This window comes from Galleria mellonella, unplaced genomic scaffold, assembly GCF_026898425.1.
Source record: "Galleria mellonella isolate WM207_F2 unplaced genomic scaffold, CSIRO_AGI_GalMel_v1 utg800, whole genome shotgun sequence".
NCBI lineage: Eukaryota > Metazoa > Arthropoda > Insecta > Lepidoptera > Pyralidae > Galleria > Galleria mellonella.
Window position 1 is genome coordinate 706,079 of NW_026442158.1, and position 15,482 is coordinate 721,560.

The 15,482-nt window shown below is 32.7% G+C and overlaps 1 protein-coding gene across 1 annotated transcript in view; it reads left to right on the forward strand.

Annotated features, from left to right (window-relative positions):
• The window catches only part of LOC113518503 (dynein beta chain, ciliary), a 40,004-nt gene extending 24,939 nt beyond the window's left edge, over positions 1-15,065 (forward strand). The window contains exons 48-65 of the mRNA XM_052901810.1: positions 610-774; positions 980-1,173; positions 1,616-1,985; positions 2,203-2,343; positions 2,414-2,584; positions 2,679-2,915; positions 2,997-3,076; positions 3,153-3,429; positions 3,706-3,897; positions 4,618-4,789; positions 4,866-5,041; positions 5,492-5,734; positions 5,899-6,081; positions 6,757-6,816; positions 6,933-7,046; positions 7,684-7,832; positions 12,386-12,533; positions 13,434-15,065. Of these exons, the coding sequence (XP_052757770.1) occupies positions 610-774; positions 980-1,173; positions 1,616-1,985; positions 2,203-2,343; positions 2,414-2,584; positions 2,679-2,915; positions 2,997-3,076; positions 3,153-3,429; positions 3,706-3,897; positions 4,618-4,789; positions 4,866-5,041; positions 5,492-5,734; positions 5,899-6,081; positions 6,757-6,816; positions 6,933-7,046; positions 7,684-7,832; positions 12,386-12,533; positions 13,434-13,595 (3,234 nt within the window). The 3' untranslated portion in view covers positions 13,596-15,065. The remainder of the gene's footprint in view (positions 1-609; positions 775-979; positions 1,174-1,615; positions 1,986-2,202; positions 2,344-2,413; positions 2,585-2,678; positions 2,916-2,996; positions 3,077-3,152; positions 3,430-3,705; positions 3,898-4,617; positions 4,790-4,865; positions 5,042-5,491; positions 5,735-5,898; positions 6,082-6,756; positions 6,817-6,932; positions 7,047-7,683; positions 7,833-12,385; positions 12,534-13,433) is intronic.
• Positions 15,066-15,482: the final 417 nt, after the last annotated feature.

Here is a 15,482-nt window from a genome sequence, read left to right on the forward strand (position 1 = left end):
TCTTTTCAACTTTAAGAAAATAGGAAGTTTTTAAAATGATTTTCTTTTACCCGAAAAATATTATTTTAAATTTCCTTTTAAAAATTTTCATCAATATCGGTCTAGTAGTTTAGTTTTTAAATTAAGATTACTGGTTTTGTCGCGATTGAAGTTGTTGTTCTTTTGTTGATCAAAATCTTAAATTATCATTTCATGATAATTTCGTCGTGTAAGAGCCAACTAATTACATTATAGCCATATAACCAGTACAAACTAAACTAAAAAACTATAAAAAGCCATCTGGACAGCGTGATAAGTTGGATGTACTCTATGTAGGATTCTCTTCTTACATGAAGTAAACCAAGACTCAACAATAAAATCCTAAATGGATGGACAGATTATGATCAATATAATGATAAGTCTCTCTTAGCACACAGTAGCTAATGAAAATAAAGTATATTTTGACTAGCTGTATCCTACTGTTTTATTTGTAGTTGTATTTTAATCAAATAATTAGTAATCTATAATATTATTTAAAAAATGAGCTATCAAATGCAAAAAAAACTGCATGTTTTAAATTTATTCGCTGTATTATATTAGTATAGATTTGAGATTTGTGTGCAATTGCAGCCTCCGATACCAATAACGGAAGGCTTAGATCCACTAACGATGCTCACGGATGACACGACGATAGCGATGTGGCAGAACGAAGGTTTGCCCTCTGACCGGATGAGTACTGAAAATGCCACGATACTGTCGAACTCGGATCGATGGCCACTTATGATTGATCCACAGGTATAAAATACATATAAACATTAATAAATATAAATTTAATACTGTTGACCACAGCTCTCTCTGCTTTTTTTATAAGACTAATGTAAAGAGAAAATTGATTATGAATTCATGGCTTACACTGTTATGAATTTGATTTTCTAAATCTAGATAAAGATTCTTGATGATTTCTATACTTGATTTAAAATTTCAATATTGCATATTTCAGTTACAAGGTGTTAAATGGATTAAACAAAAATACGGAGATCAATTACGAGTAATTCGTTTAGGACAAAAAGGATATCTAGATACTATAGAAAAAGCAATTATTAAAGGAGAAACAGTACTATTAGAAAATATAGGTGAAACTGTAGATCCAGTATTGGATCCTTTGCTTGGAAGAAATCTTATAAAGAAGGGAAAGTGAGTATAATAGAAATATACCTGTTGTTATGGTTTATTTATAAGGAAGCTTTAAACTTGTTTGTCATTCTAAGTTGCTTAAAGAAACTCCATTTGGTCCAATTATTAAGTTCAGAGTACATAGAAGTACCTATTAGTACTAATAACAAAATGTATACTTAGAAATTTTAGGAGTTATTGTTATTCAATCTAGTCCAGGAAAATATTGTTATCCACTAAAAAATCCTTTCAGATTTTACAAACTGATATATTTTCATGTGTATATTAATTTGTAAAGAAAATAAAAATTGCCATAATACCAAAGTCTGTATATTTTGAAATTACTGCAAATTTTATTAATCTTCTGAATTTTTATAATAAGTTTTAGCTTTTTATTGACATTTTTAAAATAGACGATATTACTCCGTTACTTCTAAAAATATAATTATAATAATGTTTTTAGAGCAATCAAAATTGGCGACAAAGAAATAGAATACAGCCCAAACTTCAGACTCATATTACATACTAAGTTGGCCAACCCTCATTATAAACCAGAAATGCAAGCACAAACAACTCTTGTTAATTTCACTGTAACCAGAGATGGGTTAGAAGATCAGCTATTGGCAGAAGTAGTAAAAGCTGAAAGACCAGATTTGGAGGATTTAAAAGCAGAGTTGACAAAACAACAAAATCAGTTTAAGATTCAGTTAAAAGGTTTAGAAGACGATCTTCTATCTCGATTGTCTTCAGCTGGAGAGAATATATTAGGCGACACCGCTTTAGTGGAGAACTTGGAAACAACAAAGAAAACTGCTGCTGATATTGAGAAAAAGGTTAGCATTCTATTATATTTTTGGCATAACATTTTTTTTATATTACTATGGTGGCAAATGACCCGTTTGATGGTATAGTATGGATGCTTATGCCATTAGGTATATTACGCGCATGATTTTGACCCTTAATAAACTTTATCGTGCCTTTTTTGAAGAATCTCGTGCTGTAATCTCTAAGGAAATAAAAATGTCCTACAATAATAAAAAATGTTTACAGGTAGCAGAAGCTAAAATTACATCTCACCAAATAGACCAAGCACGAGAATTCTATCGGCCAGCCTCAGCTAGAGCTTCTCTATTGTATTTTATTTTGAATGACTTAAATACCATCAATCCGATATATCAGTTCTCTTTGAAGGTAAATATAGAACACATTACTAGAAAACAATTCTTTCTGGTGTCATTTGTTTAGATTTGTGTATTTACAGGCCTTCAGCGTGGTATTTCAAAAAGCAATATCTCGTGCGGAACCTGCTGAAGAGGTCACCCAGAGAATAAAAAATTTGATTGACTGTATTAGTTATTCAGTTTTTCAGTATACATCTAGAGGATTGTTTGAATGTGATAAACTTATATTTGCATCACAGATGACTTTTCAGGTACGAACACTGTCTTCAGTGAAATGGGATATATATATATCGTACATAAATCTTAACTTTTTATTTTATTAACTCGTAATAATATTTATTTTAGATACTCTTAATGAGTGAAGAGATATCACCAGCCGAATTAGATTTTTTCCTACGGTTCCCAGTGAAACCCCATGTGACTAGTCCGGTGGATTTCTTGTCGAACCATAGCTGGGGTGGTATATGCTCTTTAGCTGGAAAGGACGAGTTTAGAAATCTCGATAGAGATATAGAAACCTCTTCCAAAAGGTGGAAAAAGATTGTGGAACTGGAATGTCCTGAAAGGGAAAAGTTTCCACAGGTATGCCTTTATAAGTATTGAAATATGTCCTGTGTGGTGCTTTAAAATAGGTTTTTATTTAAGTATATATATTTTTTTTAGGAATGGAAAAATAAAACGGCTTTACAAAGACTTTGTATGTTTAGAGCACTTAGACCTGATAGAATGACGTATGCAGTTGCGTAAGTATTAGTATATAATTAATGATACAAAAAGTCTAATTGAAAAGAACAGAATAAGTTAAAATTATATTTCCAGTGCATACATTGAAGAGAAAATGGGATCAAAATATGTCGAAAATAGAACAGTTGAATTCAGTAAGTCTTTTGAAGAAACCAGTCCTACGACTCCAATATTCTTTATATTATCACCGGGCGTGAACCCTTTGAAAGACGTGGAAGCATTGGGGAAAGTCATGGGATTCACAGCAGACAATGGAAATTTCCATAATGTGTCACTTGGTCAAGGTCAAGAGATAGTCGCCGAGCAGGCGATGGACATTGCCGTGCAAAAAGGACATTGGGTAGTGTTGCAGGTATATTAAAACTTTTTTTTATGGAAAACAATCTGTGTTTGGTATACATTAGCATTTTAATATCAGACTTTTTAATATTAATTATTAAAAAAAAATATTTGTTTATATTAATTATATAAACTGATATATGTATAGTATATATTACTCGTAGACTAGAGAAGGCCTATTCGGTATTCGGTAGTAATGGCCTATAAAGTCTTGAAATGGCATAAAGTTACTTTTATACGATTAGTAATATATAATAATTAAGTTATAACTTTAAATTTCAACTCGCAGAACATTCACTTGGTAAAGAAATGGTTACCAAGCCTGGAGAAGAAGATGGAGACGTTTGCTAGTGGTTGTCACAATGACTTCAGACTGTTCATGTCGGCTGAGCCGGCCGCTACTCCCGCCGCACACATCATACCACAAGGCATACTGGAATCTAGTATTAAAATCACAAATGAACCACCTACTGGGATGCAGGTAATTAGATTATAGAAATGGGGACCCCAGTCTGTTAATTCAGACTGTAATTAGATATTCAAACTTTTTTTAACTGATTTAATTGGGCATTATTTTTTTACACAAACTCACACAAAGAAGTGAAATAGGTACACTTCACTGACCTCACCTTCAAACGTTTCATAAACTTATTTTAGTTATTGAACAGTTTTGTCTCTTTCTCTTATGCTACATTCTCAATTTGAAAGAAAGCGACAAAAAAGTTCATGGGTAATATCGATCCGATATTTATATATTGGGTCCTTCTGGACATTGATCGCGAAAAAAAGATCATCGCTCATTTCGATGTTGTCCATATCGGTCGGTTATTTATTTTTCAGTATTCTAAAAGTCTGTGTATCCAATATTATTTTTTGGATAACAGACTTTTAACATATTCGTTATTGGATCAGTATATACATATTTTAACTAAAATATATAGATATTGCTATATATTACTCATCCCTAGTTTGTAGTAGGTTTTAGTTATTATGAATAAGGGGATAAATATTTTAAAAGGGGTAAGATATTTATACCAAGTAGTAATTTATTATGAAAGAACTTTTGGAAATGTCTACAGGATATATGGGACATTTATGAGTAGTAGTCTTTAATTTGTAAAAACGCATTGTCTCCTGATGTTGTTTATAATACTCTAGACTGGAAGTTTATACCATAATTTTGTTTGTCTTTTTTTTACAGGCCAATATTCACAAAGCACTGGACAATTTTAACCAGGAAACTTTAGAAATGTGCGGCAAAGAAGCAGAATTTAAAGCGATATTATTTGCTTTATGTTATTTTCATGCTGTGGTCGCCGAGAGAAGGAAATTCGGTCCACAAGGATGGAACAAGATTTACCCTTTCAATGTTGGTCAGTATATAATAGTCTTTTGCAATAGCTTATTGTCATATATATTGATATTATTATTAAACGAAAAAATTTGCAGGTGATCTGACTATAAGCGTTTTTGTCTTATACAACTATTTAGAAGCGAATGCAAGGGTCCCATGGGAAGATCTGAGATACCTCTTTGGCGAGATTATGTACGGAGGACACATCACTGATGACTGGGATCGGAGACTTTGTAATGCTTACCTTGAAGAGTTAATGCAGCCTGACTTGGTACGTAAATATATTTTTTTTATAATATCCACCTTAAACCTCTTATGGGGTAAAAAGGAAGATAACTGTGGACATTATGAAATACTAATTTTTAAAAATTTTTAAGTACTTAAATATTCGCGTTTTGTGTCATATAATTTCTGTAACTATTATATATAATTATTAATTTGTAATTGAATGTAAAATATTATAAATCGTGTATGATATTTGTTACCTGGTTCCAACATAGAATGGGCCACCCCTGTGGACGTCGTAAGGGGCTATTAAGGGAACACAATGGCCGAGAGATCAGCAGCAGCGTCTCTTTTAAAACATCACTAAAGCCTAATTGCGGTTGTTAATCTGTCCGTCCCAAGCGTGGCCATTATTGGCAATGGGGGAGGCGTACATTCAGCAGTGATAAGGATGATGATATTTTGCACATAACAAAAAACAAATTTCTTTTAATAGGTCGACGGCGAACTTCAATTAGCTCCTGGATTTCCCGCCCCTCCGAATACTGATTATTGCGGCTATCACCAATACATAGAAGACGCAATGCCTCCCGAATCACCATACTTATACGGCCTGCATCCAAACGCCGAGATTGGTTTCCTTACCACCACTTCAGAAAACCTTTTCAGGACCATATTCGAGATGCAGCCCAGAGATGCGCAGGCATCTGGAGCTGCTACTGTTACTAGGGAAGACAAGGTAGGTCAATTTAATCAGACTCTTGAACTTGCATGATAGGGTAGAGATTAGAAAAAAACATGGAAATTACTAGACATAATCAGTCATTCCATAAGCTTCTTCTTTTAAGTGATTGCTCTATACGCGAAACTGAACGTATTTATTCATTAATGATTTGGCTGTAGGTAAAACAAATGCTCGATGAAATAATGGAAAAGTTGCCAGAGGAGTTCAATATGGTGGAGATTATGGGGAAAGTGGAAGAAAGAACGCCATATGTAATCGTTGCATTCCAGGAGTGCGAACGGATGAATTATTTAACGGGAGAGATGAAACGATCACTTAGGGAGTTAGACTTGGGATTAAAGGTAATTTTAGTATAGATGAAGCATTATAATAGGGAATATCACAATTGTTTAATATATTATTTAATATAAATAGGAATAAAGATATTGGACTAAAACTTTTATCCATAGATAGGAAGCTATATTATTTAAGAACATACAGGTTAAAACCATTAGAACAAAAAACAATATCTGATGAAAATTGTATGCGTGATACATGCAAAATTAAATGTACGTATATTGACATATAAAATGTTAATAAATCCACTTCTTACTTTTTATCTTACTTTTTTCTAATATAATAAAATTGTAAGTACATGATGTTTGTACATAGGCGATATTTAAGAATAATCAATGATTTATTAAGTGCAATAGAAGCCAATACAATATTTTTTTTTAATTTAGTCTGTCTGTTTGTATGTTTGTTCCAGAATCACGCAGAAACTACTGCATTAAGTTAATTTCGGTTTTCACAATTGTATTCCTTTGAAGGTCTAAATTAAAATACAGTGTATGTTTTATACATACACTATATATGTATGATACAGTATCTAGAAGCGAAAATTTACGTGTACGAAGTAGCGGGTAAAAAGCGGGTAGGCTAGTAAAAAATATAAATTGTTTTGGACTTGATTTTTTACTTTAGTAGATACTAATGTACCAAAATTATTTATTAGTGAGTATTTCGCTATATTTCAGGGTGAACTTACGATTACTTCTGATATGGAAGATTTGGAAAATGCATTATTTTTGGATCAAGTGAGTATTATGTACCAACATTAATGAAATTAAAAAAGAAATCTATATTAATCTTTAGATAAACTTTAATTCTATCTTTCCGAGTTAAATATTTAACTATTGATTTGCTATTGCAGGTACCTGCAATATGGTCCCAGAGAGCATACCCCTCATTACTCGGTTTATCAGCATGGTACGTAGATTTGCTTCTTCGCCTACGAGAGCTGGAAACTTGGGCCACTGACTTTGTTGTAAGTAATTTATAGATAACATAATTAACAAATTATTACCAGTTTTTTTTTCTAAGAAAAATAGGTAGAGTATCAAACAAGCTGATGAAAAAGTGCTAGCTATCGCCTACGGATATAAAACGGCACATAAATTGCCATTTTTGAAGACTATAATATTATTTACTACAAGAAGAAATATTATTGTCATAGCACAACTTTTAACTAAAACAACATTGCAAGTATAGCTGCTTAATGGCAGAAACTCGAATAGGGATAGAGGTACCTTAGCAGATAATTTTTCTGTCGCTCAACCAATCTTTTTCATACCACGTGTGTGGAAAACGAGCATACTGTTTGACGGTAAACGATCACTGTAGTTTAAGAACTTCCTTAACGCTAGTGGTATCATGTGTGCGTTGCCGACCCTGAAGAACCCTTAATACATACTTTTTGAAGAACTCCATACTGTAGCCTCTAGGGAGCTCAATCCACAGCCTGAGCGTTCATTCGCACTTGCCACGAAACTTGGCATACTTTTTGGGATGGTGGAGGAGACAAGGTGAGGTGGAGGAGCTCTTTTTAACCCGGTTAATCAGCATAGCCTGCTTACGCTGATACAGCCATGGGTATAAGTCCATATACGTGCTTTAATTGGCAGTTACCATCATCTGTATGGTTGGCTGGATTCTTCAACCCGCAGAGCCTCCTCACAGCTATCATGCAGAGTACAGCCCGACGATACGAGCTGCCCTTGGACAAGATGTGTTTACAGTGTGACGTCACTAAGAAAATGAAGGAAGAGTTTACGTGAGTGTTATATCATTTATATACTTTCCCACTCCAAGCTATATCTGATAGGTATTCCCATTAATGTAATAAATGCGAAAGTTTGTAACGATGGATGGGTAGATGGATGAATAGATATTTTTTTACTCTTTCACGCAAAAACTACTGAACGGATTCGAATGAAATTTGGTACATGGGTAGGTTATATCCTAACTTAGCACATAGGACACTTTATAATCTGATTTACATGAGTGGAGCTGCGGGATACAACTAGTGAATAATAAGGCTGTTTATTAGAAATGATAAAAGAGAAATGAGATAAACTTTCCAATAGCCTCTGATTATTTATCTATCATATCAATTGAATTAGGTAACTTCAATTCTTTCAGAATTTGGCGGATTTGGCGAATGAACTAGTTTTACGTTATACAGGCATATAAGATGCTCACTTGACTTAGTTCCTTTACCTTTAGACCTAGCTTATAAGATGTGTTGTTTTTACTACGCTGGACAATTTTTCTGACTTACTGATCTATTAATGTCCCGTCTAAGCGTACATTATGAAACAATTTTCCGAATTTTTTTCCGAAAAGATTTTGTTTGTAATAGATAAATTCAAAAATACTTAATCGATTTTAAGTATTCTTTAAGCTATAGAAAGCTACATTATTAGTGACCAACGCGGGTTATATTTTATTATAAAAAAAGAAACGCGCAAACTTGCTGTGGGTCGTTAGTATATAATCTAGACATTCTATTCGCGACCAGTTTGTTCGGCTGTAATTTGTTATAAGTACATACCGTACTCCACAACGGGATACTTAGACAATCATGTGTATTATATATATATATATATATATATATATATATATATATATATATATATATATATATATATATATAGTTAATCTAAGTTTCCTTATAGTTAATCCTTCCTTGATAGTTGTCTAAATTCCATTGATTATAATAAATTTCCGGTGTTTATATTTTATTTTCATGCGCCATTTAGAATTGTTACTTACATTTAAAATCCACTTGTTAGTATTAAATATAAATGCACGAGGATAAGGTTTAAAGTTCTCGGTCTGAGAATAAAAGACTGAGATTTTTAGTACTAAAAAATATTTTTATTTTTCTACATAATCTCCTTTGACTTCAACACACTTGATTCAGCGTTTCTCTAACATCAGTATTCCATTCCTGGAAGTGAGAGTCTGGAAGGTTGCGAAAATATTCATTTACGGCCTTTTTAAATTCTTTATTGGACGTGAACTGCTTCTCAGAAACAAATTTCTTCAAGTTTGGGAATAGATAGAAGTCGGAGGGTGCCAAATCAGGAAAATAGAGGGGATGACTGAGCAAATCGTACCCTGTAATCGTACGAATTTTATGAGCGCACAATATTCAAGTTTATCTATTTTAAAGAAAAACAAGCACGACGTTTACTGCAAAAATTCGTGTAAATAAACTCGTAGTTCTTTGTGCGTTTGGATCTCACGCGTGATTATTTTTTGCTGAAAACAATATACATTGCGGATTCTCATTGCTTAGTGTTTTTTTGTATAAAATTTTTCCACATTTCTGTCATTAGATTTTGCGCGATGAATAACACTGAATTAACATTGAATCGGAAATAATTTGAAGTACCTGTAGAGGTACAAGCAAAACAACCAAAGTAACCGACGTAGCCCGAAGGATAGGCAAGCTTAAGTGACAATGGGTTGGTCACATAACTCGAAAAACCGACAACCGATAGGGAAGAAAAGTTTTTGAGTGGCGACCACTAGATGGAGTGACTACCTCAAATGTATTGCAGAGTCGGTGGATGCGGATAGCTCAGGACAGTTCCTTGTGGCAGTCTATAGTGGACGCCTATATTGCAGCAGTGGACAGATAATGGCAGAAATGATGAATGATGATGACGATGATCGGTTTATATAATCATTCTTACTACATTCACACTTATACAATAATATTATTTTTTAATGGGGTCATCGCCTGTGCCCTGTCTATCAATGTGAGAAAATAAAAGGTGAGAATATTGGCATGTTTATTAAATATAAAGAACCAGCTTTTTTTAAATTTCGATTTTAAATACAACTTTAAGAGATCAATGAATGTCTGTTTTTTTTTTATATAAATAAAATTTATTCACGATTTGTATCGATCACAAAATTTTAAATTTATGTCTGTAATATTATTTAGGTGTGTGAATAATCATTGTTAATGACAATGACAATTACTACATATATAAATCAACATCATCTTGCTGTTATATATATATATATATATATATATATATATATATATATATATATATATATATATATATATATATATATATATATATATATATATATATATATAAATCTATTCAAATGCAAATGATATAGTATAGCATGATTATTATACATATTCTTATACTACTAATGGAATTTATGTATTTATAAAAAAAAATATAAGGAAAATGCATGGTCTTGTTTGAAATTTGGCTTGATACATATTATATGATATATATTTTATGTGGGTTAAAATACTTTAAATGCTCAAAATGCATGATGAATGACTGCATGCTATAGCATGCTCAATGTCAATAAAAAAATGGCAACATACACTTATTTAATTGTTATGTCTATACGTATGGATGGTTTTCAGCAAGCCTTGTTCAGCTTCGGTGGACTTTTAAACTATGCTTTTCTATTTGTAGTCCCCAGAAAATCCGACGTCTCTTAATATAAAAGGGACCACTTTATAAAATAATGACTATGATATCAACTTTATTGAAGACTTAAAACCAAAAAAGTTTACTGAAATTTTACCTAATTTGCGCTTGATGAAAATTACCTAAATAAATGTATGATATTATTTACAGACTTTGCAGACATATGGGTTTGAATTACATGGGTTTTAGTATATTTTTTACAGTTAAAAATTATTTCGAATCATCCATATATAATATATGGTCCAGATATAAATATATGGTCCAGACATAGAATGAGCCATCCCTTCCTTTCCCGTGAATATCGTAAGAGGCGACTAAGGGTTTAATGGTCGAGGGATGGGCAGCAGCGTCTCTCTTAAAACATTACGAAAGCCTAACTGCAAGTGTCAACCCGTCTGTCAAGCGTGGTAACTATTGGGAAAACCCCCTAATGGTAAACACCAAAAAACACCATAAACCTAGTGAGAGAGGCCTATATCCAGCAGTAGACAGTTAATGGCTGATATGATATGGCGTGAATTTACAGGGTACAGAGGAATAACACCTGAGTCCTCAGGAATGGCAACGCATGGGGGGGGGGGTAGCATGGGCGAAACAGTATACTCTGTTATGTCCATAGTACTGTTCATGTCTATTGGCGACTGTTACGACTTTCCGTCAGGTGGGTCTTTTTTTTTGATGGGTGAATATGGTATGGTAACCCCGCCTGCGCTAACGGGATACGCTGACGGAGCACCAGTGAAGAATGATAGGTGAGAATGAAAACAGGTCAGTAAGACCATCATGATGAATTCATCAGGAATTAACCATGATAGTTTCCAAGGAGAACCGCGAGGAGGTCGACCTGGTTGGGTATATTGCTAACAATAGGATTCTCAGTCCCCATTACTAACAATCCCTTTCCCCCTCCGTCAGGTGGGTCGACAGCTTGTTTATCATTTTAAATTGCATAAAAAAAGGTATGGTAATGAAATTAATGCCAACGGCGTCAACATGTAAATACTACGTTATTTTCTTTTCTAATTATTTTCTCATGTCAATCAAAATGGTGTTCATGCGTTTGAAAAAATTAACAGTACTTTATGATGACTAAGCCTCTGGCAGTGAAAACAAAGCACGTTTTAGATCGATAACACTGGACATTGGTTTGTTTACATATTAACTTATCGACATTTCGCATCTTAGGCATGTATTGTGTTATTTGGATACAAGAAAGTCCGCTGCATATGTAATAAGGCGAGACTTGTACAACTATTGTAGTTGAACCATTAGATTATCTTTCTTTTTTTTTTATGCAACATAGAATGGCAAACAAGCTGAAGGTCCACCTGGAAGAAAGTGGTAACCGTCGCCTATAAACATGAGTAATACCATGGACATAACAGAGTATACTATTTCGCCCATGATACCCCCCATGCGTTGCCATTCCTGAGGACTTAGATATTATTCCTCTGTACCCAGTAAATTCACGCCATATCCCACCATTCAAACCGAAACACAGCCATGCAAACACAACTGCTTTACGGTTGAAACACGAATGGGACAGAGGTACCCAAGCAAAATGTACTTATTCTTACTAATGTAATAAAATTTACGCCAAAATCATATAATTTTTAGAAATTTTGTCTGTTTGTCATGCTGATCTCTAAAAATAACAATAAAATACATTAGAAGAACAGTTTATAAGAAATAAACCCAGTAGAAGGACGTAGGATGCAATATTTAGTATTCATATAAATCACACGTGTCTCAGTGACGCTATCTAGTGACAATAAGTGAGCTTGATCGAACTGCTTTGTTTGTGACACTCGATTGTTTCTTAAACTGTGACTGCATAGCTATGATGCTGCAGGATCATTGATGCCAGGGCGGCACCGCGCGACGGCGCTTACGTGCATGGGCTGCTGATGGAAGGTGCCAGGTGGGATGTCCAGGCCGGCATCATCATGGATTCCAAGCTTAAGGATCTGTTCCCACCGATGCCGGTGATTAACGTCAGGGTAAGCATATTTAAATGAGAGCGCACAACAGCTTACTTCACTGACTCAGAAAACCTAACTGATTTTGAGTTAGAAATTGATTGACACCAAAACTAATATTATTATTTTTTTATATTTGTATTTTGTTTCTTATTTAGGTTCAGTACATACCTTCTATTTTGATAATTTCAATTATATTTGCCACACGGACAGACTTTAATTTTTTTATACTGTTGAGTAAGTATTCGATAAGTATGTATGTTCAAAAATTCACAGTCGTGTATTTTATTTCTTTCGACGTATTTTGATGGCAGTTTTTTACGTTAGTAAAACTGCACACCTTGTTTATAATATCACATTTATAACTAGTGATATAAATGTGATAAATGGTTTCTTATCACAGCTAAACGGATTTTTAACATAATTTGAATTGTATCCTAGATCTAAATATCATATATATACTATCACGACAGAAAGCTTTGGCATTATTAAACATACCATATTACCAGAGGGAGACTTTGTACAAAAGTCGATTGCTAGGGTACCTCTGTCTCATTCGTGTTTCAACCGTGAAGCAGCTGTGTTTGCATGGCTGTGTTTCGGTTTGAAGGGTGGGATATGGCGTGAATTTACTGGGTACAGAGGAATATGTTAACACCTGAGTCCTCAGGTATGGTAACGCATGGGGGGTATCATGGGCGAAACGGTGTGCCCTGTTGTGTCCATGGTACTGCTCATGTCTATAGGCGACGGTTATCACTTTCCATCAGGTGGACCGTCAGCTTGTTTGCCATTCTAAGTTGTATAAAAAAAAAACATTACAATATCAGCATTATAAGTATCATATAAAAAGTAAACTACAAATATATGTAAGTAAATCTGGTCATTGTTACAATTTCAATTGTACAAATTAACTTTTAGGCCATTACCCAAGACAAACAAGATCTCCGTAATATGTACGAGTGTCCAGTCTACAAGACGAGAACCAGGGGTCCTACTTACGTATGGACTTTCAATTTGAAGACTAAGGATAAACCATCCAAGTGGACCTTAGCTGGTGTCGCGTTACTACTGCAAGTCTAAGGTCTTGTTATTTTTAAGTAACCTATAAATCATAGTAGAGAATTTAGAAAAATTTAAATTACAACAAATAGTTTTTGCTCTTCGCACGTCTATATTTATAACAAACTATTGAATCAAAGCACTTACTGCATTATTTATAAAAACGATAAATGTCTAACATCTAAATGTATTTTAGCTATTGAAAAGTTTTGTCTCTTATGCTAAATTTTGATTTTTAAAATGTATGATCAAACATCCAAATATTTTAGAAGAATTGTAAAAGTTCGACTTTTATGTAGGTATATAAATTTACCTATACCTTTGAAACAGATCCTTTACGTTGTCGGTAGGGAGAATCAAGTACCGATATTTTTTATTCTTATCTAAATTTTTTGCTTTTTCTACATTCATATTACTTCATGACACCACGTTTATTTCGGGGACCGTTGGCTTCTTCTTCACACATTGATTTGGTGATTTACTTGTATCAATACTTGTACTCTGATAAGGTAAATACCGATTGAAAGAGAAAACAATAATTCTTTAAAATTGGGAAATATGCATGAGATGAACTATGAATGTGGATCAAGCAAGAGATATATGTAGGAATAGAAAACTTTGGCACTTGGTTGTTTCTATCTACTCTCTCATAGATTTGTGTAAAGATTAATAAATGTAGGAGGAAATAGGAGGAATAACATTATAGCTCTGTTTTAGATAACTCTGAGTTCTGACATAAATTTAACAAAAAATACAATTTTATTAAGCTATATTTGTTAGCAGTATTTCACTTGAAATAAGAACAATGTAATCACATTAGGTACGTGTTGTTTTTTGAAATTTTTTTTGTCATTTCTTTACCAGATTCCATTCAAATCGCTTTTATAAATTCAACCATAAAGTGAATTAATAATAATATTGTTAAATAAGAAGTTTAATAATACAATAAGAAGATATTTCACTTAAAAATAGTTTACTCAATTGACCTCATTCAGAGTCGAAATCCATAAGAAATTATAAGGTAAATATTATCAGATTGTTAAATCTAATTGCTTTATTAAAGATCTTAAATATTTATTAGATATTACTTGTTTGCTATTTAATTTTATCGTTCTCTTATTATTTATAAATTTTATTGTTGATATGTTAACATATGTCATAGATTTAAATTAGAAATGTAATAAAGAATTATTACTTGATTGCTTGGTATTGATTATGTAACAAATGTTAAGTTTGAACGAATAATTTTTATTATAGAGGATGTAATAAAAGATTATATATAACGATCCGAAAACGTCAGTTAAAATTGTTTCCACTTTTAAACCACGTCTCTTTGTTCGTTTATCTACTATCGTTAGGCTGTGGTTAAAAAACCACAGAAAATTTAATATAAATTATCTGTAAATTTATAATGAATTTAGTTTTAAATTAGTTTAGTTTCTCGTTATTTAGGGATAATATGTAATTTTATTATATAGCTGGGAAGTATAATGTGTTTTTATTGTAGTTTTATATACAAATATATATCAGAATGAAACTCCTCAGTTCCTCTCCTTAATTAGCATTAATTTTAATTTAAAGAATCTGTCACAAAATTTTGAAATTTTCATTTTGTATTTTAAAATAAAATCGATTTTATTTTTAAAAAGTGTTAGATATCAACACTATTGTCAATACTTTTAATTAAAAAAAGACATCGTTGAATACTAAAGCCCACATAATTCATTATAAAAAAAAAGCACCAGCAAGTATAGAAAAGATATTGCGTTTCATATAAACATTTATGGTCGAATTGTGAACCTCGTATTGTTTAACATATTATGATATGGTGTTTATCAGACAATAACTTTAACTATGTGAAGGTGAAGGCGGATAAGCGAAATTGACCTTTGGTTAACCTTCAACCTT